Below are 24709 nucleotides of genomic sequence, written 5' to 3'. Positions count from 1 at the left end.
TCTGTTTTCGTTGATTATAGCGCCCCTTTTGGTCGAAGCGGTATGACACCCACAGCCTTGTGTCGTAAAATTCCGACTGCAGCCTTCGGCTTCATTCGTAAAATCTCGACTGCAACCGGCAATTACTGCATGCATTTGTTTTGGAGAGCGAGAGGACAATCATAAATGTTCTGGTGTAGCTCTGAATTTCTTATAAACTGAGGACAACTGCCTGCTGTATATTTGTGTTCATGGTCACAGTCACACATAATTTTGTGGCGTTTGTTATAATGTTACTAGACAAAAACGGTTCATATCAGCTACATTTAGCTTGCTTATAACTTCCATGTCGTCATATATTGAAGTGAAACAACGTCTAACAAGTTGCGGTATATTCTCTAAATAAAAACAAAAATTACATACCTGTCGATTAGGGAAAGGGCCAACTCGGGATCAGTTTTAAAACCTTTCAAATCTCTCAGCTCTCTCCACTTGGTGAATGCCTGACCGAGGTTTACACGCGTTTGGGCTCGAGCCCTATCACTGTCCCGTTTAGCCTTCTTCTGTTCTTTTTCTTTTAGATGGTGCTCCTTCTTTATCCACCATGACATCAAAAGTACAACCAAGTCCTTATAGATACATCTAATAAAACTGTTATGTGTTCAGCAATGCCCGTTGCGTACCGCTTACTCGAAGAACACTCTCTGTAAACATGGCTCTTCTTCTTCTCTCAATTTATTGGCAGATCGCAAACAACTTCCAGGTGCATACCACCACCTACTGTACAAGAGTGTGCAATGTGTCCGAAATCATTCACTACTCCCTACTACATGTCTGTTAGCCTGTTTCTTAAATCCTACTCGTAAACACAGCTCCTTCTTCTTCGGTGGTTTAATGGCTGCGGGCCGCTGCGGGCGTGCAGACTTACTTCCACCTCCAGGTGCGATACTCTGGTTTGCTGACTTCTGCTGTGTCCAACCCGACCGAGGCTACACTAAATAGCCATATAGAGAAAGGCTTTTTTGTCGCTGTCGGGTTCAAATAAATATGCAGATCTTCAAGGGGGGGGGGTGATACGAACTAGGGACAGTTTTATAAATGGTAAAAAGTTCTGCACAGCTGCTTTAAGTTCAGTGAATTTCTGGCACCGAGTTTTTATTTTGCTGTTTCCTGCTGTAGAGTGAGTGACTAACTGACAGCAACTTGAGAGAGACAGCAAAGTAGCTCAACGACATGGCCAAATGCAAGTGTGATGCTGAGTATATTATGACTAAGGAGAAATCTGGACCCCATGGCTAGACGAGTTGGAAACCACTGCTCTACAACACATTTTTCTGCTACTGCTACTACTGCCTCTGCTACCACTATTGCTAGTACAGGCCCTACTGTAGGCTATGTCTCCAGCTTCAGCAGCCCTGGCTCAGTTCTTCTTTAAAATAACAAATTAAAATCAGCATGTTACAATACAATCTCTAGATGTTAACATGCTACTGTATATGAGTATTACTGTAAGAAGTGCAGCTCAGACTGATGGTAGTGTACAACTTAGATTCTGAAACTCATTTAAATTCCTTCTCTGGGGTATGTTCCAAATTTAATTCCAGCCCATCTCGTAATTTTTAAGAAATTTCAGTTTCAACCAAAGTGGTGGGCTGACAGGGCCATCTGTAGAGCCACTATAGCATGGCTACATTGTATAATTATCCATAGTGCATCACATCCATCATATCACAGATTGACAAAACTGTCTGCCAAATATTCAGATTTAATGTAAAAACTCCAGATAAACGCTCTTATGTTTTGCCAGTGTTTGGCTCTAACACTGAACCATGCTAATTGTGTTAGCACCTCGCAGTGCTGTCTGGTAGCTGGGCTGTACTGTAGTGCCTTAACCCTATTAACATTAATCTGGCTGGAGTACCTTTGATCTGTAAGTTACCGCTCGATCTTCTCTGCAGCTTTTACCTCTGTGGTCGCATCAGGTGAGAGATTTTACAAGACATCATCTAATACATCTGTATTTGTCTGTGCACAGGATCAGCCCTGTTTCAATGGTGGACAGTGTCAGGTTACTTGGAATGACTTCAAGTGCGACTGTTCCATTAACTACTCTGGCCGGCTGTGCGAGACACGTTTGTGGTGTGTTGATAATCCTTGTCTTGACAGAGTGCGCTGTGTGGACTTACAGGATGGTTATGAGTGTAAGTAATCCTTTGACAGTGATTATTACTCTCTTTGTTAAGGCAGGGCTAGTCAAGTCAAGTCAGGTCAAGTTTATTTGTTTAGCTCTTAATTTCTTGATAAGATTTACAGTCTTGAAGTTTCTGAAGTGTTGTTTAAGCACAGCCTGTCTACCTTAGACCCTCACTGACATTGAAGGAAAAACTGCTTAGTGCAAGAGAAGGAAGAAACTCCATTACCTTAAGAGTCTGACTGCAAGAGGTTCTGTGAAGAAAGATTATGCTACGACAAATGTATAGTTTATGGTTGATGCTTTTTCCAAGTAGCAGGAATAAAACTGGCAACAGGAAGCAACATAGACACATAGGGAATGTGACAACAGATTACCTGAACCAAAACATTCAATTCTATTCAATTTTATTTGTAAAGCCCAATATCACAAATCACAATCTGCCTCAGAGGGCTTTACAGCACATGACATTTTGGACCCTCAAACAGATAAGGGAAAACTCCCCCAGAAAACCATTAAGAGAGAAAAAACATGGTAGAAACCTCTGGAAGAGCAACTGAGGAGGGATCCCTCTTCCAGGACGTACAGACGTGCAATAGATGTCGTGTGTCCAGAACAGATCAACATGATAAATTAACAGTAATCCGCATGACAAAATGATACATAAAAAGAGGGAGAGCCAGAGAGAGATACAGGGCAAGCAGTAATGACAATAGCTACAATTTAGTAATAATAATAACAGTAATTTTGGTAGCATATTTTATAAGTATATATTAATATATATCAGTATATATATGTGACAATAATAATCATATGTGTATTATAACAGTATGAGTATGACTAATAATAACAGCAGTAGTAGTCGGCATCAAGCAGGACCACGGCACCAGCGCAACCACAACACACGATCCAGGCGTAGCTGCAATTCAAGGGAACCTGCGAGACAGTGGAGCACAAAGGCTCTGGAGAAGAAGCCGAGTTAGTGACATGCAGTAAAGCAGAGTTAGCGATATGCAGTAATAGGACATGAATGTTAGCATGTGTAAGTCACAAGCAAGTCACAAGTCTTAACCATCAAGCAAGACAAGTGAAGTCAATGCTCAGGTCAAGCAAGTGACATGTAAAGTCATAGGAAATTATGATATTTTGGTCAAACATTAGCTAAAAAGCTAACATCTGACCAGCCAATAAGTTAGCTGAAAAGACATCTTTCTTTCTAGCTTTTGTAGTGATGATGAAGTTGGATGTTGTGGTGGTTGTGTCACTGATTTTTGAACTGCAGACTGCATACTACTGTTTTCTTCTTACTACCATTATCGACAACATAATACTTGAATCCAAATTTTATTATTTTTTGATCAGCCCTCTCCATGATAGCTACTTGTGTATTGGCCTCTGTTGGTCTGCTGCATCCTATTAGGTTGCTAAGTTTGTATGCAGTGCACTAGAAATTATCCAGTTATGTTAAAAAAACAAAAAAATAGCTTCTCAATGTCTAGAAAAATGCTTATATTAAAACAAAACTAAACAAAACAAAAATCCTTTGAAGTCATCTGTCTCAAGTCTAAGTCAAGTCTCAAGTCATGAATATCAAGTCAAAGTCAAGTAGAGTCTTTTGTCAATGTTAGTCAATGGTGTAGTGGTAGTTGATGAGGTGAGTGTACTACTATTTAGATGGGTAGGTTACCAAGGTGGAAGTGGATATACTGTCCTAGATATTTCAATGGCTTTTTGGCTTATAGGTGGGTATACTGTAAATGGCAAGGAAAAGAAGTGGGTATACCCCGCACACCTGGATATACCCTCTACTATACCACATATGTTAGTCAAGCAAGTCTCAAATCATCATATTTGGACCTCGAGTCTAACTCGAGTCCTGCACGTCTGGTTACTGCAGTAGAATTTCAAAGCCAGCCCGTGCTTATATTAATGGCGTTTGTTCCTGCTCCATTGGGTGTGGCAATCCAGATGTGTGTGTATTATTACGCTTACATTTTTTGTCCTTGACTAAAGTATTCCCAGCTGTGATAATCAACTGGCTAACACAACTTTTTAGGTTATTTGGAGAACATCTTGGTAGAACATCCAAAGTGTCTGCAAAAATAAAAGCAAGACAGATACACTTATATTGATATACTGATACCATAATGAGGAAAAAAAATGGATTCTATAAATGTAAATTGTAAATTGTACAAAGCAACTAAATTGAGGTCATCAGTGTGCAATCATTAATTACACATATCTGAACTTACCCAAAAGAGTGCTTGGCACTTTTTTTCAAGGGACAGCACATCAGCAAGTGGTTTTCCAATCAGTGCACTGATTGTTTAATTTCTAATCATGACTTATATCATACAAAGTTTTGAATCAGCATATGACTTACACATAATTCTTGGTTTAGTTTAGTTTTATTTGCACATAATGTTAAAAAAATTTACAAGATTAAAAGGGAAATGTGCCGGAGAGGTTAGAAGCCACTAAAAGCTTATCAAAGAACCTCCCCTCAATTAAATCATACAATAAGGATAAGAAATGAACAAAACAAAACAACAAAAAAACAAAAAGCGGGAAGGAAAGCAGAAGGACAAGAAGGAGGAGGAATTAGGGAAAAAAAAATCAAGACAAAACAAGAGCAAATGAAATGAACAAAATCAATATAAGATTACGTGTTTGACAATGCACAAACAACTAAGAAATAGTCAGACCAAAAACAAGGACAATGCAAACAAGGAAAAAAATAATAATTCCACTTTCCATTTTCATTTGATTTTTGAAGATTGCCAGTGAGGATGATGCTTTAAGAGATGGTGATAGGTTGTTCCAGAGAGATGGTCCTCTATAACTCAGTGAGAATTGAGCAAGGGAAGTCCGACAAAAAGGGCGATGAATGTCTTTGGACTGTCTAGTGGAGTATGAGTGAATATCAGAAGAAAAAATGACAACATTTTGAAAAACACTTGGTAAGCCATGAGTTAAATGTATGAATTTATACATAAATACACAAATCTGGTATTTGTTTACATCATAGATAGATAAAAGTTTGTATCTTCTGAATAAAGAAGCTGAAGGGTAACATCTATTAACAAGACAAATCATTCTCAGAAATCTTTTTTGGACTAATAGAATCTTATTAAGATAGGTAGAGCATGTAGCGCCCCAAACAGAATTACAATACATAATATAAGGAAAGATTAGACTGTAGTACAAGGTTAAATGGCAAGAATGATTGGTCAGTGAACGAACTCTGCTCAAGATAGCAATTGATTTCATAGTCTTTTTGCATCTATATGGAGTTTCCATGTTAACTTCTCATCAACAATGACTCCTAGGAATTTAATATGAGGAACCTGAGTTATTTCCTTGTTGTCTAAGATAATTTTGGCATTTTCTTTTGAATATTTTTTGTTTTTAGCGCAAAAGAGCACAAAATTAGATTTATTTAAATTAAAGGACAACTTCGGTATTTTTCAACCTGGGCTCTATTTCCCCATGTGTATGTGTGCGTATGATTCATGGGTACCACTTGTTCTAAAATTGGTTCAGTATTGAGCCGCGAAACAAGCTAAAACGGTAATGGGGGCAAATGTGTCCCGTATAAAAGTGCTTTTTTTCACCACTGACCGGTTCAGATCGCCAGTGCTATCTCTGTAGATAGCATATTGTAGCGGCCCTGGGGCAGTGGTGACTGTGAATGAGTGGAGTCAGCTGTCAGTCAGTGTTGGAGCAGAGAGGCGGATGGCATCCCTGCTTGGTAATGTAAATGAGTATGTGTGTGTGAAGTGTGTGTTACGCTAGAAGAGTCAGAAGACAGAGTCTTTTACGTGCTACCCCCTGGAGTGTTACTGAAGTTTTTGGAGTGCTTAAATAAACGGGCCTTTTTCCCGAACGCAAGAACAGGATGTCGCGCAACACCCCGTAAGTTACAGCTTTCATAGTCTGCCTTTGTCGGACGGCGAGATGCTGAAGTTGTGGCTAGTTGTGCTACAAATGGATGCTAACACTCCTCTCCAGACACTGCGCCTTGCAGACCATCGGGTCTGCAGTGCTCACTTCTCCCAAGATGACTACTGCCAGCTGAAGAAGAGAAGACATCCAATCCCGAAACACCTCTTCCTCAAGAAAACGGCTGTCCCACGAGTAGAGAGAGCTACAGACACAGTGGAGCAAAGCTCGTGACATCACACAGCCCAGAGGTAAGGGAAAGGCTAAGTTAGCATGCTATTTACAAAGATAGCACTGGCGATCTGAACCGGTCAGTGGCGAAAAAAACACACACTTCACACACACATACTCATTTACAATACCAAGTGGGGACGCCCTCCGCCTCTCTGCTCCAACACTGACTGACAGCTGATTCCACTCATTCACAGTCACCACTGCCCGAGGGCCGCTACAATATGCTATCTACAGAGATAGCACTGGCAATCTGAACCGGTCAGTGGCGAAAAAAAGCACTTTTATACGGGACGCATTTGCCCCCATTACCGTTTTAGCTCGTTTCGTGGCTCAATACTGAACCAATTTTAGAACGAGTGGTACCCATGAATCATACGCACACATACACATAGGGAAATAGAGCCCAGGTTGAAAAATACCGAAGTTGTCCTTTAAGAGAGAGTTTGTTCATACAAAACCAATTTGAAATAGATGATAATTCCTCATTAGCTTCTTGAAACAGAGTATCAACATTTTTATGTGATGCAACCAGGCATGTGTCATCAGCAAATAAAAGAAGTAAAAAAAAAAAATTTGCAAAACATTGGCAAATCATTGATATAAATCAAGAGCAAGAGAGGTCCAAGGATAGAGCCTTGGGGAACACCACAAAGTATCTTCGCTCTATGTGAAGAATGCCTGTTAAATGATACATAATGTTCTCTGTCCTTTAAATAATTAAGCAGCCATTTCAAAGCAACACCTTGAAAACCATATTTATGTAATTTTGTAATAAGTATATTGTGATTGACTGTGTCAAAGGCCTTTGACAAGTCCAAAAAAATACCAGTAACTTTTCAAAACTGCTCACATTATCTTCTTTTTCCACAGGTTTAACTGAGGCCATTTTTCAGGACAATGCTCTACAGTATGTTGCCAACAGCTCCTTTCTGAGCCCTGTAACCAACGTCACCATGGATTTACGGACACGGGATGAGAATGGGATCTTGTTGCGTGCTGAAAGCAAAGCCGAGGTCTTCTGCCTGGGTCTGCTCAACTCCTCCCTGCTGGTCAAAATGGACAGCGGGACGAGTGCAGAGCTGCTGGCCTTCACAAGTGACAGGGCCATTGCAGACGGAGGGTGGCATCACATTCAGCTTACCATGGTCGATCCCACACAGTTAGCGTCCCGCTGGCACCTCACTGTAGATGGACAGAGAGTTGGTGGCAGCTTCAGTGTTGGCGGCAACCTCAACTTCCTCAGTGACACCAAAATATGGCTGGCTGAGAAATACACTGGATGCTTAGGGGAGGTGAGAGTAGGTGGAGTCTACCTGCCACTCGTAAATGTTCCAGATGCCCCTCAGATTAGCCGCTTCTCCAGACTGGGTGGGCACGAGCCAATCATAGGATGCCAAGGTGCACCGATTTGTGATTCCCAGCCCTGCCTCAATCAGGGTATATGTCAGGATCAGTTTAATGAGTTTAACTGCAGCTGCAGTGCAGGATGGGAGGGGGAACTGTGTGAGATGGAGATAAATGAGTGTTCTTCAGGTCCATGTGTCTATGGTACATGTAAAGACATTCTGGCAGACTACCAGTGTGACTGTAAGCCTGGGTACACAGGTAAAGACTGTCAGGATGAGGTGGATAACTGCCTGGAGTTCAGCTGTGTGAATGGAGGAACCTGTGTGGACACAGTGGGAGTTCACACATGTTCATGTCCTCCTGGCTACATTGGCAAACGCTGCCAGTAAGTACAGACTTCTATTGACTCTCTACAGCACATTTTAGGCTTTGTAGCTTTTGGTTAAATTCTCAAGAATTCTCATGTGTGACCTTCCACCACAGTGACTACACCTGGTTTTACTCAGTCTTAAATGTGCATTGATTTATTAACTTTTTGCCACTTGAAGTCAGTGGAGCCAGTTGTCAACAAAAAATGGACATAGTATGTTCTTATGAAGATTATATGGCAAATGTGTCAACAGACAATTGTCTAGTTATACATTCAACAAACACAAACTTTGTCTGTGGCCACTTGATGTATGCCAGTACAATCACAATCACAAAGAGATGCAAAATGCCCTCACAGAGACACAAAACAACCACATAAGCCCCCTTTCCACCACAGGAACTTTTATCAATTACCCAGGATTTTGAAAAACCTCAGATTTTGAACTTTCCCTCAACCCCAGACTTTCCCTGAAAAAAGGATCTAGTAGGGGGGTAGGACTTTTCAGATTACCCAGAATTCTTGAGGGGCCGGGATGTTTGCTGAAGAGCACTGATTGGTGGAACACACACTTGCAGCGTTCTGCACTTGGATAGTGTTGAGCGTTCAAAAAACAAAAACAAAAAAAAGCAGTTTTTGTTGATTAGCCCTTGTACCTTTTGTGTGTGGCTACTAATTTAGCAACCATTGTGGCTTGTACTCACTTTTGACAGTGTGAGTTGTTTGTTGTGTAGTTCTGCTTTTGCAGTCTGCATGTTGTGTGGTACTTTGGAGGGTATTTAGTACTGGCTGTACTTAGTGTGTGACAGTTTTTTTTTAATGTTTGTGTGGTGGCTGTAATTCGTTTGTGGCTTATAGTCATTATTTGTACAGCTTTTGGGAGCCCCTTTGCCAGGCTAGAGTCTCAGTGGAGACATTTTTGGTGGCATTCAAAGAGATAGGAGATGCCATTTCATGGTTAGCATGCCAGAGTTAAATGTCTGTGTGCTACTATCTTGTTGCTCATTGAATAGTACTAGTAGTATCCATTTTTGTGTGTGCCATCATGGCATTTGAGCTGGACAGGTTTGTTAAGGACCCTGACGCTCAGCAACTCTTTCGTTGCACAAAAAAAGATCTTCGTTGTGTAGCAGAACACTATGATATTGATGTTCAAGGCAATTTAAAAAAAGCGGAATTGCGTACAAAAATTATTGATGGTCTGATTGAGCAGGGTGTTTTTTCTGAAAAACTTGAGGTGCCCGATCAGCAAGATTTTGCATTCTCTGAGGGAGAACAGGAAGAGTTGCAACAGTGTGAGCATGAAGCTACTAAGGACAAAATCCTAAGGGTGAGGGAGCTTGAGTTAAAGCTGCAGTTGAGGAAGTTAGAATTAGAGATTGAGGCAAAGGAAAGGCAGCAGCTCAGGCAGCATGGAACGCGAAAAACTTAAACTCGCACACGAGTGAGAGCTCAAGAAGATGGAGTTAAAAGCTCAAGTAGTGAGTAAAGCTACTGACAATTCTGCTGCCTCTAACAGTTCCAAATTTGATGTGGGTAAAAATATAAAAATGGTCCCTCCTTTCAATGTAAAAGATGTTGAGAAATATTTTTCACATTTTTTCACATTTTGAACGAGTGACAACCAGTGTACTCTTCATTGACTTTTGATAAAAGTAAAGTAGGGCCTATGAACTTGTGCCAGAAGCTTATAGGCAACGTTTTCATAGCTACTTTAAAGGTGAAAAGCAAACCTATGTGGAATTTGCCAGGGAAAAAAGAAATTTTGTTTGACCGTTGGTGCGCCTCTGAAAGAGTGGAGACAAAAGAGCAGTTGCGGCAGTTGATTCTTCTGGAAGAGCTCAAAAATTGTGTTCCAGAGGTGGTTTCCACTTATTTAAGTGAGCAGAGAGCAAAAACTGTAGAGGACGCTGCTGTATTGGCTGATGAGTATGTTTCACCCTGAGGTTAAGACTCATACAGCTGCACAGAGATCTTGTTTTCCCAGTAAGGTTTCCAATGGTAGTTCCACTCCCTATGCTTCTGCCAAGAAAATTTCAAGCTCTAAGAATGGAGTTTCAGATAGGATTTGTTTCTATTGCAAGAAGCCACCATAATGCTGTTCACATGGTTCAGAACCTTCCAGCTTTGAACCATTTATCATTGATGGCTTTGTAGCACTGTCCGAATCTGATCCTGCTGTGCCGATTCGTATTTTGCGGGATACTGGTGCATCCAAGTCCATACTGCTAAAAGGAGTGTTACCTTTGTGTGAAGAGACTTTCCTTGGTGGTGATGCGTTGATACTGGGTTGTGAAATGTCCTATGTCAGGGCACCCCGGCATTCTGTGTATTTAAAGTGTGGTTTGGTCACAGGGATTGTGTCAGTGGGTTTGCGTCCCTGCATTCCAGTTGAGGGGGTTAGCCTCATTTTAGGTAATGACCTAGCAGGCAGAAAGGTGTTCCCTCCACTGATTGTGACAGAAAACCCTGTTCCTTCTGAACAGCCTGACCCTGGTGACAGAACACTGCAACCTCTTATTTACCCTGCTTGTGTTGTGACTCATGCACAGTCTTGAGAAGCTGATGTTGTCAACATCTCTGAAACATTTTTGGCTGATCCTCCTGATACAGCTGAACCAGAGCTGGTTGCTGTTGATGCAGTCAAGTCTGACTGTGAAGATGACCAGGATGACTTATCCCCTGCCTTCAAAGTTGTTGATTTGACATTGTCTAACCCTGGTGTTTCAGCTGAAACTCCACTACAGCTAGGTAGGGTATAGCTAGCAAGGTCACAGAGGGCTGATCCTTCTTTAGCCAAGTCTTTTGCAGCTGTTAAACCAAAGAATGAGTTGCTGTCTGTTCGTGTTGGTTTCTATATGGAAGGTGATGTGCTTATGCGCAAGTGGACTGCTTCTTCTGGGTCTAACTGGAGCACTACTTACCAAGTCGTTGTGCCCTCTGTTTACCGTTTGCAGATACTTAACTTAGCTCATGATAATGCTATGTCTGGTCATTTAGGGGTTACCAAAACTTACAATCATATATTAAAGAGGCAACAGATAGGATTCCTTTTTTTTTTAGCTTGGCGCCACCTAGCGTCAGCAGTGTTGCTCGCACCGTCGCAAAGACCAAATTGACCGTGGGGATCAGAGATAATCAATAAAATGTAGGCTGTAAAGCCACCAGTATACCTCTATGCATATGTAGAATGAGAAGGTGTGTGGACACTATACTAAATAAATGAGTAAAGAGACCGAGCAACAATTATCAGATTTATCTGAAGAAAAAAACAAATAGTAATGCAAATAATTATACCAGAATGCACAGTACCAATACAAACAACTCACAGTAAATTATATCAATATGCACAGTATCAGTACAAACAACAGTAGACACGTAAGTGATAATGTATAGTGAGCCGGTGACTGTTGAAAAATAACTCCCAACAGGGGAATGGAACCCCGACGCGCAGCAGAGTTATTTTTCAACAGTCACCGGCTCACTATACAACAGGCACCGGCTCACTAGACATTACACTGTCCAGTCCCTGATTGGCTGACCGACCAGTTTGACGCATTTCCTGCCGTAAAGCAGATTTTTTTCCACGAAAATTCGTCCCTGGTGGCAGAAGCTTATTGCAAAGATTGCAAAGCCATTAAGTAACCTATGTAAACGCTGATAGTCTGATTTTACTGTGTATACTACCCTGTGCAACCCACATTATTTTCATAATGATATATATAGGCAAAAATGCTGTCTGTTGATTCTTTAAAGCACTTCTTTTGGCCTGGTCTAAAGGCTGCTGTTGCAGAGTATTGTCACGCCTGCCATGTATGTCAGTTAGCAGGCAAACCTAACCAGGTGATACCTCCAGCGCCCCTACAGCCCATTCCTATAGCAGGAGAGCCATTTGAGAGGCTTATTGTAGATTGTGTTGGGCCCCTACCAAAGTCAAAATCTGGTCATCAGTACCTTTTGACCATCATGTGTGCCACCACTCGCTACCCGGAGGCAATACCTCTGCGCTCTCTTAAGGCTAAGGCCTCAGGGAGCTTGTGAAATATTGCACTAATTTTGGCTTGTCGAAAATTATTCAAACAGATCAAGGGAGTAACTTTATGTCCAAAGTTTTCAACCAGGTGCTAGAGGTTCTGGCTGTGAAGCATCAGGTTTCTAGTGCTTATCATCCTGAGAGCCAAGGAGCTCTCGAGAGGTTCCACCAGACCCTCAAGTCTATGTTACGCATGTTCTGTCTTGAACATGGTCCAGGGTGGGATGACGGCATTCTCCTTCTGTTGTTTGCAGTCCGTGAAACTGTGCAAGAGTCATTGGGGTTTAGCCCGGCCAAGTTGGTGTTTGGCCACACCGTCAGAAGGCCATTGAAACTGTTGCGGGAACAGCTAATGGCAGATTCCCCATCTCACGTCAATGTGCTAGACTATGTGAGTTCATTTCGAGAGCGTCTCCATCATGCATGCAGCATAGCCAAACATGCTATGGAAAACTCCCAGTCTAAAATGAAACAGCACTTTGATAAAAATGCAGTGCAGCGTTTTTTTCAGCCTGGGGACTTAGTGTTGGCTCTTCTGCCCATGCCTGGGTCAGTGTTACATGCCAGGTTTGCTGGGCCTTATGTGGTTGAGAAGAGACTGAGTGACACAGATTATGTCATTGGTACTCCAGACAGGAAGCGTAAGTCTCGTGTTTGTCATGTTAATATGCTGAAGTCTTATGCTGTCTGGTTTCAAGAGGGACAAAGTCCATCAAAGGAACTGAGTTGTGTCGCTGCAGTTTCAGTTGTTTCCACTTGCCCTGGTGATGATGGTTTAGCCAAGGAAAACACGGCTGCCCTGGGTGCTCGGCTCCAGAACTCACAAGTGAAAATCTAGAGACTCATCTGTCTTATCTTCTCAAAAGGAGGATGTTCTTCAGCTGATACATGGTCATCTTGCTTTGTTTTCAGATGTACCCACTCGCACAAATGTACTGCAGCATGACATTGATGTAGGTGATAGCGCTCCTATCAAGCAGCATCCCTACCGTGTAAATCCTGTCAAGTGTGAGTTGATAAAAAAGGAGGTTGAATACTTGTTTGCCAATGGTCTTGCACTTCCCAGTAACAGTTCTTGGAGTTCACCATGTTTATTGGTTCCGAAAGTTGATTTGACTCCTAGGTTCTGTACAGACTATTGAAAGGTCAACAGTGTAACTAAGCCTGACTCATTCCCTCTTCCACGCGTTGAGGACTGCATTGACAGGGTAGGAATGGCCTCTGATATCTCTGCATTTGTCACACCTGACAATTTTCTTCAGCATACTGTGATGGCCTTTGGCATGTGTAATGCCCCTGCCACCTTTCAGTGGCTCATGTGGACAGTGTTGGCTGGTATAGATACCTGTGAGGCCTATTTAGATCAATCAGTCAATCAATTTTATTTATAAAGCCCAATATCACAAATCACAATTTGCTTTACTCCAAGGCTGGGTGGCCATCTTTGACTACGCGTAGGCTCAGTCACTGGTATTTGTTTATTTATAAAGCCATTCTGGGTAAACTACCATCGTACATTTGCACTTTGATTGCTCAGAGTTCTGACTGTAGTTATAGTCTGAGATTGCAAGATTTGGTTTTATTGTCTGTCCCACGTGCATGGGCTGAATTCGGAAAGAAATCTTTTAAGGTCTCTGCTCCCCTCACTTGGAATGGCCTACAAGATGTATTGAAACTGAAGGTTTTGGTCCCTATGTCTGGTTTTAAAGGTCTCATAAGTACAATGGGGAATGAATCGGTTGGTATTTGTTGATGCCTGTAGGTATTTAAATTTAATTTAAATTAAATTTAAATTTATTTAATTTAAATGTATTCATTTATATCTTAGTGAGTATCTTTTATGTTTTATGTTGGGACTAACCTGGTTAAAAATGGATTAAATAAATAAAAAAATAAAAATGACAGCAAGACACAAAATTGCCACAGATACAAAACAACCTCAAAGAGGCATAAAACAACCAAAAAAGCCACAAAATTACCTTTAAAACACAATCCAACTACTAAGAGATGCAAAACAGGAAAAAAAGAGGCAATTCCACCACAAAGTTTGTTCCTCTTGTTCTTGTGTAGTAGACATAGTAGGGCCCTCTGCATGTCTGTGCCCAGAGACCCATTGTCTCATAATGTGTCCGTCTCATAATGTGTCCATGTGTATAAGTACAATATTATATACAAGAATGTAATGTGTATATGTGTGTGTGTGTCCAATAGGTGGCGTTTCCCTCCTGTGGCGTGTGATGAAAACACGGAGTGTCTTAATGGAGGGGTTTGTATTGGAGGTGACTCTGGAGGCAACTGCACCTGCAAGCCGGGATACACAGGTGCCAGGTGAGACCAACACACTCAACATTCCTCACCACACACCTGCTGCTCAGGGGAGAGTGTGTCTGGACCACATCCAAGTGTGAAGGTCAGGAGAGCCGCTACTCTGTCAGCCAGTGTTGTGTTAAAACCCTTCTGATGTGTTTCAGGTGTGAGACAGAAATAGATGAGTGTGAGTCCAGCCCTTGTCGCAACGGTGCCACCTGTCTGGACAGACTCAACCATTTCCAGTGTGTGTGTGTGCCGGGATTCAGTGGCACACTGTGTGAGAGAAATGTGAGTGACATACACTGGCTTTGAGTTAATTCCTTTTCACAGCACACGAACTAAATGAGAACCTGCATCTGACTGATGGATTTAATACTCATGGCTGAAATTTAAGAAGCCTTGAGCTGCCACAGAAGCCGTGATCAAGAAATAGGAAAAACACAGAGAAACAGCACATGACAGTATGGTTTTAAACAGGGGTGTCAAACATATGGCCTACGCGCCAGAATTGGCCCAACAAAGGGTCCAAGCCGGCATACTGGTTGACTTTTCACGCCTAATATTGATGCTCTTGTGAAGGCTAAGAGGTGGCAGGTTTCACGAGCAAGTTAAACAGTGAGGAACCTACTGTATATTAAATATTGCATAATTTGGTTCAGAGTTTATAACATTAACGATAGGCCAACTGTTACCCATGAATCTTTGGGCAATCGTGAGCTAGCTAAAACTAAATCACCGTTCAGCGAGGTGAACTAGTTAGCTAACATTTATGTGCTATTGAAACATTTTGGCCATTTAGCTGTATTATTATTCCAAATGTACGAACATTCTTGTGGGACACAATGGATCATTTTGTAACCTTTTGAGCAAGAGATTCTGACACACCATCCACCTCAGAAACCACTAGCAAAAAGTACAGAGGGTGAAGCAATTGCGCTTAGCCATGCTAAGAACTGCTGCTGACTTTGCAGTTACAGGCAAGCGTAATCGAGAGAAGACCAAAAAATATTTAGAGAACTATCCCACATGCAACTCAATTCATATAATATGTGTAGTAGGGGTTTTCTGCTCCATCTTTCTTTGAACTAAGGGGTCCTTGACCTGAAAAATGTTAAACATAAAGGACCAACAAAACAGCATTACTAACCGTTTCTCCCATAATGTTATATCCCAGTCCAGTGTAGACCTTTCCAAATTGGAAACATGTCAGGATGACTAAAATAGCACTAAAGGTTGTATAATTTTCAACACATCAGGGAATCATGTAAACTTTTTAATTATAACTGATAACCGAAAGTCACTAAAATAAAGTCATGGTATTGTATAGCTACAGGTGATTGTTTAGAATATTTGTTTAATTAATGAAAAGTGTTATTATAACAGCAAATACTAATAAAACACTGTGAAGAAATTTAAAACAAACCATTTTTTCCAGTGTTATTTGTTCAGATTGGTCATCAGGAGGACCACTACTATGAATTTGTTGACCTCTGCCTTTTTGTCAGTACAGCAGAGCATCTAGACTGAAAGTGATTTTATCAGTAACATATTCCCATTATATCTGCAGACATAATGACTCATTGCAAAATTAGTTCAGTTGTTAATAAATTGATTTTTGTCCGCATTCTCTACAGACAGGGCAACTGTCATGCTGGAGGAGAATAAACCAGGCAAACCTGATTTCTTATAACTGATCTTTAAAACATGAACAAATGATTTATTAACCACTGATAAACCTATTAGTTAGAGCTATGCCCTATTGAAAATGGTACTAAAGAAGGTATGGCTACCTATTCATGACACAATGTCCTGTCCTTATGCAGAAAGAGGAATATAAGGAGCGAGTCCCCTGGCTGGTGGTGACCATTCCCCTGACCACACTGTGTGTGTTACTGGCCATCGTGGTCGTGTTTTGCCTCATCATGACAGCACGGAAGAAGCGTCAGTCAGAGGGTACATACAGCCCCAGCTCACAGGAGGTAGCTGGCGCCAGGCTAGAGATGGGTAGCGTCCTTAAAGTACCCCCAGAGGAGAGGCTGATCTGAGGCCTGCAGCCCTGCGTCACAACCTCACATCTAGTGGATGTAGGCCTATGTAAAGGGCAGAGAGAACAGATGCTCTGCAGTGTCACACTGAAGAGCCCTTCTGTCTTTCGAGGAAGTGATGGAGGATAAATCTACGACTGATCCTCCACTTGGGAAAACTACTGACGTTGAAGTCTCACAGATGGACAAGTTAAGACCAGAGGCTGACACTGCTTCCTTATTACTCAGCCTGTCCTGTTGTAGAGGGTGTACCTGGATGGCCTCAGGAAGAAAAGTCTTGAGGACAATCCCAAGCTTGATACCCATAGGACTAAAGTCATGTGAGGACCACATGTACTAAAGAAAAGCAACCACACCTGTGGATATTAAGGAATGTATTCACACTGACACCCTCCATATGCTCACATAAGAGCAAGAGCAAGTAATTCATCATTTATGGTTGAGCAAAGCAAAATATTCAAAACCTTCCTCTGCAGATTCCACTGCAGATTCTGTTTTGCATGATGGTAGAAAGAGGCATGTGTAGAGGGAGTTTAATTTGCATGGGTATAAATTGCATAATATTATCAGGGGTACCCTTTCATCATCTGCATACTCCTTATAGTAGCATTACATTGCATTTGCAAGGGGATGTCTGTCTTATAGTGAGATTTTTTAGAAACAGGCACTAGTTTCAAATCCTGACTTTATCTTGTTAGAGGTCCCTTGGTATTGCTAATCCTGTATGACTCTTTTGCCATAATGGTTTTAAATGCCTGATTTCTGCTTTTTTTCCCCTCTCCTTCTAGAGTAAATCTCTTTTTTATCAGTCTTAAAAATTGGAAGCAGCAGTTGCAATATCAGTTGAAGAAGGAATGTATTTTCAATTCAAACCTCATCTTTTCCTTTGCTGAATCAGAAATTTTGAATTTGCACAAAATTTCCTTGATCACTGGTAATTTAAGGTGCTTTATATATTTAGAATAATTCTTGTCCCATGTCAAAGGAGCATTCTTAAGTGAAAGGCAGTACTCTTCCATCATGTATCTTTAGGGTTTTATGCATTCAATTACTTCGTAGGCTAATTTCATTTTATTTAATCTGCTGTGGTGTGTGAATGAAAAAATGCAGAAAGATCATACAATGAAACATGACCCCAGAACTGAATGTGCGGATGGGCACAGGCTGTTCTCACGAACTGTTGGTGCATATTCCAATGAAAAGTAATGCACCAAAATTTGTACATATCCCATGTAATGGTGAGCAGTAACTCGTGCATAACTCATGTATTTTGGAAGGCTGTGATCACATGACCAATGCTCTGACAGGAGTAAAGAAGGAAACTGTCTGGACCGGTCCAGTTAAGAGGCAGGTTGGGATGGTGGGTGAGTTACAAAACACTGGACTTTCCCTCCCAGGGACTGTGTAAGCTTTGAGTCAACTTTGAGTTATTTTAAGGTATGTCCTCATCAAGTTTCTTTTCCTAAACATAACCAATGTAATTTTACATTTTTTATGTAAGTTAATGTTAAGGACGTAATGTCATTTGTGGGGTCCTAATTCATAGGATATCAAATATACCTTTATATGAGGACATATTGATGGACATCAGTGGAACCTCTGCAGGAGTCAAACACTGTTATCTAACTATTTGCTGTATTACGTTGTCAAAGTCTAAACCACTCTGCCCCTTCTTTGTCACTGTGCAAGTATGCTGTGAGTATTTCAGCCATGTCTTTGTGTTGTGTATAATGTGCTGCAAAAGTTCAGGTCACTGTATTTTCCTTTTTTGTTATGTTTTCAAGAGGAATAGTATTTATTGTAGGTGTCTTATTGCTGAGGTCTAAGGTGTCATATTAGTTTTTGTGGACGGAAATACTTCAGATGTCAGAAGAGTTTTTTTCAAAGAATGTATTGTAGGTACTGTGTGTAGGATTTAGTGAGATATATTGGCATACATAGAATATATGTTTCATAACTATGTTTTCATAAGCATATAATCACCTGAAACTAAAAATTGTTGTGTTCTCCCAACCTGGTCTCACTCGGAAGTCGTCAAATACTGGCGCTTGGTCAGTGACCTCCCGCGTCAGACACCAACGAAATAAGCCACCCTTTCACATCGACATGATACGGTCGCTGTTATTGTTTAACAGAGGCTGGCGGCGTCAGGGTCAACAAAAGTTGACAAAAGGGACAGCAACAAAAGTTACGCGGTAAAGTTCAACTAGGGTGGGTGGGAGAGGTGGTTAATGGGTCCAGTAACCACCGACTTTCACCTGGGAGGCTGGTGTTTGCTGGTGTTTCCCCTAAGATTGTAAAGCCAAACCCTGTTCTTTTGTTGCCTAAACCCAACCATGTGCGTGTTGGCTAAATGTAACCATGTGTGTTTGTTGCTGAAGAAAAAAACATCAGTCTGTGGTGTTGTACCGATGGAGTATGTTTGTTTTGAAAGACACTGTATGAAAACTGTACATTTCCTGTGAAAACAGAAGTGTATTTTGAAAACAGACAATGCATGTAACAGGCTAAAGTTGACACAGTGTCCCAGAACATCAACAACCCACGCACCCAGGGTACCTTGCATGTCATATCTCGAAGTGGAAAGTCCATGACCAGATGTCAATATGTGATGAGGCCAGAGTGAGAATGTGTTGGGTTTCTTTACCTTACAATGAGCAGTTTATATTTACATAGGTAGCAGGTCTTCTTCCATGAAGTCCGCCATGTTGTTTCTACAGTAGCCCAGAATGGACAAACCAAACACTGGCTCTAAATAGTGCTATTCACATTTTTGCGTCAGTCATTGTAGTTCTTCTAAAAGCATGGCACACAGGAGAGGTTTTGGTGGGTTGCATTCTGCAACTTCACTGCTAGATGCTACTAAATCTTACACACTTGACCTTTAAAGGAACAATTCAACAATTTCAGAATTCCACTCATTGAGTTTCTTTCCCAGAGTGAGATGAAAGGATAAAAGTCTGGAGCTGGAGAAATTAGCTTAGCTAAGCATAAATACTTAGGGGGGAGACCAACTAGCTTTTCTCTATCCAAAATTCAAAAATATTCCCATCAACAACCTGAGTGCTCACTAATTAACACGTCATATCTCATTTTTTTAAATTCCTTGCAGAAACAGTGATCCATACAAAAATGTAAAACTGACAGTTGATAATTGTAGGGTGAGAACTGGAACTGCTTATTGGCAAACAGCTAGAGGCAGTGATTGTGCACAGTGCACAGTGAGGTAGCCAGGTTTTGTATGATGATGCCAGTACAGAGGCCAAAACGTCACAGATTGTTGCTGCTAACTCACGCACTCTAGTGACACTGCACAGAACACTGGATGGATGGACTGATTGTTGTTTGCCATTAAATAGTGCCAGCACCAAATCCCAAAACCACCAATTTCTCATTTTTCCACTTCTGTTCATGTACAGATAAAACAAAAAAGAAACAATGTCTTAATTAGTGAACTTTGAAAGTGTTCATAGCCATATCATATTTTTCACTTTGGAAGGAGCAAGGTGAGCTGTTTTCCTTTGCTTCCAGTCTTTATACTAGGCTAGGCTAACCACACCCTAACCCCAACTTCCTATTAAACACACAGACATGAGACTGATATCCATCTTTTTGTCTGATTGTCAGACAGAGAGCAAAAAAGTATCTTCCCAGACTTTCACTTTAAGTTGTCATATCGATAAAACATTGTCAAGTTGCACTTCCTTTCTATAATCTCACGGAGTGGCTTCAGACAAACCTGTGTTCTAACTTTAGGGTAATGTTCCACATATACTTATCATTATACTTTGATGCCAGTGTACTCACATTTATACTCCAGAAGGACCCACTGCTCATTTGCCTTTCACTCTGTACTCAGCACTGTTGCTAACTTTATGAAACCACTTAACCAGGATGCTTTTACAGGTACTAAAGGTGCTGATAACCCAGACTGACAAACTGTAGCGGTTTTATGGTAACAGATAAGTGACATGCAAGTCACAGGTGAAAATAAATTAGAGAGACACTGGTCATTACCAATGAATGTAGTATTAAATGTAACTTTAAAGGGGTAATATGTATGACTTTCATCATGATCTGTGGAGTTGTAGGTAGCATTGGTGTCAATGACCAATAACAATTACTTTATAGTTTGTAGTTTAGTTTGACTTTCTTGTATTTGATCGAGTACAACTGACCCAATATTGGTCAAATGTAGCTGAATATGTTTATGGCCGAAGGTACTGTATGTAGACACCCCTGTTTTTCAGTGTTTGGTCCAAGCACCTGATTTCTAATAAAGGGAATTCTTAATGCTGCAGTAGTTTCTGTTTGGGATATATGAATCCCCTGTGGCTCAGAGGGTAGTGCAGGTCAACCATCAATCGGAGGTTTGGCAATTCAATCCTCAGCTCCTCCAGTCTGCATGTCAAAGTATCCTTTGGCAAGATACTGAACCCCAGCTTGCTTCCAGTCAGTGTGTGAATGCATAATGAATGTTTAAGCTGGGTAGCAGGTGCATGTGACATGTAGTGTTAAAGTGCTTTGAGTGGTCAGAAGACTAGAAAGGCATTATACAAGTGCAGGTTAATTTACCTTTTACCATTTACATGCCTCAGTTCACACAGTTAGCTCCAGAAAGAAATTATTTTCCCAATTTGGGGTGAAGGAACGTAAATGGCCTGCAAAGAGCCCTGACCTTAACCCCATCTGACACCTTTGGGATGAACTGGAATACTGACTGTGAGTCAGACCTGATCACCTGAGATCAATGTTGGACCTCACTAATGCCCTTGTGGCCAAATGGGAGCAAATCCCTGCAGCCAGGTTTACCATGGTGAAAAGCCTAAAACCAGAACAGTAGAGGCTGTTAAAGCAGCACAACCATGCCCATGGTTTTTGAATGAGATTTTCAGCAGTTAGGTATAGGTGTAATGATGTCCACATACTTCTGGCCATGAATTGTATGTATAGATTATCAAGGATACCTTCCTGAAATTTCACTGAGGTCCACAGTATATGACAGTATTAGCATGCTAAGCAACATCCATCTCACCTTCAGCCTCCCACCTGCCGAGTTTGCTGCCTTCTGAAAGCCATGCTAGTAATAAACAATACAAACTCACTAAATGATGAGAAAGTTAATATTGTTACATATATATATTTCTTATTTAACAGAAAAACAACCTTCTGAATTCAAGTTTCTCTTTTTCTCTGAAATGAGACTAGTGTTAACTCATCCTAAAACACATTTCATTCATCCTAAAACACATTTCATTCAAACTGGACAGAAACAAAATAAAACTTACCAAAACTGCCTCAGTTAGTCTTGGTAGTTGTCTAGTTAGTTAGTCCGCTGTTCCAACATTCAGTAAATCTGGTTTGGTCAAAATAAATCCCCAATTCACAGAGTTAGATGTGAAAATATGTTGCTTTTCCATATGGTCTCTCTCTCTCTGTTGCGGGCCAGATTCCACAGTCTGGAAATGTTATTCCCATCACTTGGAGTCACAGTGTCTGTCATTTCAGCTTCTCATTCCCAACTCATCAAATACTTCTGCTTGGTAAGTGATTTTGGTGTCAGACACCGACACCAAAAGCCACCTTTCGGGGCAGTATGATACGCTGCTGGCCTGCCAGACAGCACCTGTCACGGCAGTACTATACAAGTACAGGCAGCGTCAGTTAATGACGTGACCAGACAGCACCTGTCACAGTGGTATGATACGCCACTGGATGGTGTCAGCTTGAAACACTGCCAGTAACAAAGTAGTATAAGGAGCTGAAAGATCCCTATGGGCTGGGCAGCACGAGTATTGGATGGGTCCAAAAAACCCCAGACTTCCACCCAGGAGCCTGCTGTTTGCTGGGTCCATGTCGTTGGTCCGACAGCCCATTGGTCCGACATCCCATTAGTCCGACGGTCCGCGGTGCTGAACGGCTCCCGGCGGGCGTATTTCTGCCTTGATGGTGTGCCGCAACCGGCTCTGGGTCAGCTGGGAAAGGCTTGAGGCGAAGCAGGCTCATGGCTTATGTGTTTGTCACTTTCTTTGTAATTTTAACCCACACCATGATCTTTTCCTGACCCTAACCAAGTGGTTTTTGTGCCTAAACCTAACCAGACCATAACCACAGGGCATCATGATGATTTCGGAACAATGGGACTTCAGAACAATGGGTTTAATATGGTCGGAACAATGGGATGTCAGACCAATGGGCTGTCGGACCAATGGGCAGTTCCTCTGTTCGCTTACCATGTGAATGTAGATCCAAACCATGATGTTTCTTTCTAAACCTAACCTTGTGCTTTTGTTGTACAAGGAAATAAACATAAATATGAGGTGTTTTACAGACATTGTAAGATTATTTTGAAACTGTATGCATCTAACGATTAGAAACTGTACATTTCCTGTGAAAATGGAAGTATATTTAGAAAAGGCATAACGCATTTAAAAAAATGACATGCCATCCTGCAATGTCAACAACAAATGTAGGAGGACACCTATTGTATAGACCTGAACGGCACTGACAAGGTAGTGATATTTAACGAGTTGGGATGAGAAGAGGGTGGCCTGTGCCGCCAGTGGAGGCTAGAGACTGACTTCTGATGGCCCATCATGTGCAGTACATACAATGAGTTTAATAGATAGAGGACCATCTGTATTTTTGATGGTATTGAAAATCATACTGTCAGGAATTCTTAATACCCTGATATGTATGAGTATGTATGACTTTATGAGTACGAGGATGCAGGGTTGTCACGCTACTGACTACCTGTAGGGTTTGATAAAGTTCAGAAATCACTTAATGCTCCTTTAAAATAACTGCAGGGAACATAGGGGTGTGTGGATGATGAGATGACAGTATGTGCCTTTACGTTCTCCTGCATTCATGAAACAAGAATCCTGTGGTCTGTTTTTATGTTACTTATTCAGACAGATGAAAGCCTTTGTGTAGTGTTTAGAAGGATCCAAAGGAAGGGCACAGACAGAAACCTCACTGAGAGAAGTATACAGGGTAGCAGCTCTGCTCAAACATTCAAATGTCAAAAGCATTACAGTTTTGTAAAGACTTGCAGTATTATACAGTGATGTGACTTAACAACAGAACATATACAGTACAGGATGGATAGGTATCCCAGCTATGTGCAGAACGGTAGTGATTTTACACTGGAGATGTTTTTACTAAAGCTGTACCACCGTGTACAGCACACTGTAGACCAGACATCAGGAGTTCTATTCCAGTAAACAGGATCCACTTTGTGAGTGACACCAATGGGTCAACCCAGGACTTATATACTGCAATTCACTTACTAGATACCTGTTGTTGTTTTTTTAAGTTAGTGTCTCTTTTTTTGTACTCAGAACACTTGTCTATATGAGGAGGATTTTGTTTATGGTAATGTTTTGCATTTAGTGGAAAATGGCTTTAATTGGAATCAAAATTGGCATGTATGAAATGTGTCTTAAACAGTGTTCAAGGAAAAATAAAACATTTCATTTTGTAAAAACTGTTTTTTTTTAATGTTTTACTTTGTTTTCCCATTACCAACAGTAAAGTAAAAAGATTGTATACACACTTAAACAAGGTACAAAAAAACTGGTCCCCATAAGACATAAATGTAATGACAAAAATCCTCTTGTATGTGCAGTTTAGAATCCACCTCCTAAATTGTCCCTCATGCCAAATCGTATGTGACATGTCAGCATCTCATATGTTCATGCATCTCCAAAATAAGTTTTTACAGCAGAGGGAAAGGCTGCAACAACACAGGAAGCTGAATGTCTAGACTGTTGGAGAATCATTATTATTATTATTATTATTATTATTATTATTATTTTTTTATTTTTTTTTTTTTTAATGTAATCTTTATTTTATCAGGCAGTCTCATTGAGATCAAGATCTCTTTTACAAGAGAGACCTGAGAACAAGGAACATTCACAATCAGCAGACAAAACAACACACAACACAACAAACAAAAAAACAACAAGATATAAAAGGAATTAGTAGAAACAGTTACAACAATCACAGTAAACATCAGGCAACAGAGACTGAAAATCTCCGAGATGAATGAATGTCTCAAGTTTAAGGGCAGATTGCAGTTCATTCCATTTAAAGGGAGCATAATATCTGAAACCAGTTCTGCCAACATTAGTACATGTATATGGAATATCTAAGGTTAGATACACTGAACAAAAATATAAATGCAACACTTTTGTTTTTGCTCCCATTTTTCATGAGCTGAACTCAAAGATCTAAAACATTTTCTATACACACAAAAG

General features: G+C 40.9%; 1 protein-coding gene across 1 annotated transcript in view; it reads left to right on the top strand.

Moving 5' to 3' along the window:
• Positions 1 to 23937, top strand: part of LOC117253093 (protein crumbs homolog 1-like) — a 94588-nt gene extending 70651 nt beyond the window's left edge. Inside the window, exons 9-13 of the mRNA XM_078170987.1 lie at positions 2015 to 2180; positions 7217 to 8078; positions 14305 to 14421; positions 14565 to 14691; positions 16227 to 23937. Coding sequence (XP_078027113.1) covers positions 2015 to 2180; positions 7217 to 8078; positions 14305 to 14421; positions 14565 to 14691; positions 16227 to 16448 — 1494 coding nt within the window. The 3' untranslated portion in view covers positions 16449 to 23937. The remainder of the gene's footprint in view (positions 1 to 2014; positions 2181 to 7216; positions 8079 to 14304; positions 14422 to 14564; positions 14692 to 16226) is intronic.
• The last annotated feature ends 772 nt before the right edge of the window (positions 23938 to 24709 follow it).

The sequence above is a fragment of the Epinephelus lanceolatus genome, chromosome 9 (genome assembly GCF_041903045.1).
Source record: "Epinephelus lanceolatus isolate andai-2023 chromosome 9, ASM4190304v1, whole genome shotgun sequence".
In the NCBI taxonomy this organism is placed as follows: Eukaryota; Metazoa; Chordata; class Actinopteri; order Perciformes; family Serranidae; genus Epinephelus; species Epinephelus lanceolatus.
The sequence above is the reverse complement of the archived record's forward strand: the minus strand, read 5'-3'. Positions and strand labels throughout refer to the sequence as shown.